General features: G+C 60.2%; 1 protein-coding gene across 3 annotated transcripts; it reads right to left on the reverse strand.

Annotated features, from left to right (window-relative positions):
• CDIP1 (cell death-inducing p53 target 1) lies at positions 1–1,501 on the reverse strand. Of its 3 annotated transcripts, none has more exons than XM_006874885.1 (4): positions 1,410–1,501; positions 1,036–1,191; positions 296–569; positions 1–112 (listed from the first exon to the last, which is right to left on the reverse strand). In XM_006874885.1, the coding sequence occupies exons 1-4, from the start codon at positions 1,492–1,494 to the stop codon at positions 1–3; spliced, it is 627 nt and encodes a 208-aa protein (XP_006874947.1). In that variant the 5' UTR covers positions 1,495–1,501. The 3 variants fall into 3 exon arrangements, with proteins under 3 accessions (XP_006874947.1, XP_006874949.1, XP_006874948.1); XM_006874887.1 differs by having other exon boundaries at positions 296–452; positions 1,156–1,191; positions 1,410–1,494; XM_006874886.1 differs by having other exon boundaries at positions 296–452; positions 1,410–1,494.
• Between the last annotated feature and the right edge of the window lie 221 nt (positions 1,502–1,722).

Raw genomic sequence — 1,722 nt, forward strand, 5'->3', positions numbered from 1 at the left:
TTAGCACAGGCGTTTGTACGTGTAGATGTAGGCTTTGCAGTTGGGGCACGTGTGGGTCACATCTTTGAAGTCGTTGATGAGGCAGGGGATCAAGCAGCAGCCCAAGTCACATCTATACAGAGATGAGGAGACATGAGGCCTGAAGAGACACGGGGCACTGGGACCCCTCCTGGGAGTGGGGTTGGGCCAGCCTGCAGGCCTTCCCCCACCCCCAGCAAGCTCTGCCCACCTACCCCATGAAGCAGCCTGAAGGCCTTCCCCCACCCCAAGCCCCCCGAAAGCTCTGCCCACGTACCCCATGAAGCAGCAGAAGAAGCCCAGCACGAAGTTCATCAGGCCAATCTCATAAGAGATCTTGGTGGTGATGGCCTGCTGGCAGTGGGGACACACCGTCTGCACTGGAGCACCCTCAAAGATCTCTCCCTGGAGCACTGTCACTGTGGTGGCAGCCCCTGAAGGGACCAGGACTGTAGCAGTGTGGCCTCCAGGGCCAGGGTAGGGTCCAGGAGGGTAGGGTCCTGGTGGATAGTAGCCCATTGGTGGGTGGGGACCTGGAGGTGGGTAGAAACCTGGAATGGGTGAAGACAGGGCAGAGTCAGTAGCATGCCGCAGGCTCTTCCTGCCACACATCCAGAGAGGGTCAGGGGCCAAGGAGGTGTCACCACCACTCAGGAGCCAAGACTGAAGCAACAGGACCTGACAGACACGGCAGAATGGGACGAGAACAGGTTTCCTGTTCTACCTGCTTCCCAAAAGGACACAGCTCCAGACACCAGGTCAGCTCCTGGCCAGCATTCCAAGAGCTGGCACGGGAAGCCCATGGAAGAGCCCTGAGCCTCAGACCACACAGGCCTCTCAGCTTTCGTGGGGAGAAGGCACCTAGGCCAGGGGCCCATCTGGTGCTGGCCCTCTACAGCACCATAGGTGCTTGTGTGACCCCTTCCCATGTGGTCTGTGGTGCGGCTGGCCTGCAACAAAGATAAATCCACAGCCGAGCCTCCCTCTGGATGGTGAGCTGGTACCCTCCCAACTTACCTGGGGGCACGTAGGCACCATCTGTATTCATGTGGGGAGGGACAAAACCAGGCTGGAGCACAGGGTGACTGGGTGGCTCGTAGGGTGGGGGACCGATGTCTGTAGGAGGCAGAGGCAGGCCTGGTGGGGGCTGCATCACGGCGGGGGAGGCACGGCCTGGACAGAGATAGACAACAGAGGCGTAGCTTGGGGCCAGAGGGGACGCTGGCCAGGCAGGAGGTAACTGCTTGAACCATTTGGGGTCCACGGGTGGGGCCCCTGGATGGGGACTCAGGTATGCACTGCCCCTCCTGTGGGTTGGAGGGTGCTTCTGGGCGTTGGTCTATAGAGTGGGACTGGTGGGTAAAAAGAACCCTCAGGAGCTGGAGCCATACCTGAAGCTGGTGGGGCTCCGCTTTTCTCCTCCAGAAGGGGGGCTGTGGGGCCCCCAGGATATGGAGGGGGCGGCTCGTTAGACATCTTCGCTGCTTCTGTTGGAGTTGGAGGAAAAAGCCAGCTATGAATTCCCCACCCCCAACCCCCCCCTTCCCTGTTGGCAATGGCCAAGATGAGGGTCCGACCACCTTCTCCGCAGGTGCCCAAGCCCCAACCTTTTACTTCAACACAAACCTCCAGGTTGAGAGGATGCAGGAGAGGGGTCACTGCATCCCCAGTGGACAGGCCACCCTGAGCCATTCTCTGCCCTCC

Source organism: Chrysochloris asiatica, unplaced genomic scaffold (genome assembly GCF_000296735.1).
Source record: "Chrysochloris asiatica unplaced genomic scaffold, ChrAsi1.0 scaffold00305, whole genome shotgun sequence".
NCBI classification, from domain to species: domain Eukaryota; kingdom Metazoa; phylum Chordata; class Mammalia; order Afrosoricida; family Chrysochloridae; genus Chrysochloris; species Chrysochloris asiatica.

Coding starts and splice junctions, on each gene's coding strand:
- CDIP1 (XM_006874885.1), bottom strand. CDS start 1,494: ATGTCTAACGAGCCGCCCCCTCCATATCCTGGGGGCCCCACAGCCCCC. Junction 570..1,035: donor TGGTGCCTACGTGCCCCCAG/GTAAGTTGGGAG, acceptor CACCCATTCCAG/GTTTCTACCCACCTCCAGGT. Junction 113..295: donor TTCTTCTGCTGCTTCATGGG/GTACGTGGGCAG, acceptor ATCTCTGTATAG/ATGTGACTTGGGCTGCTGCT.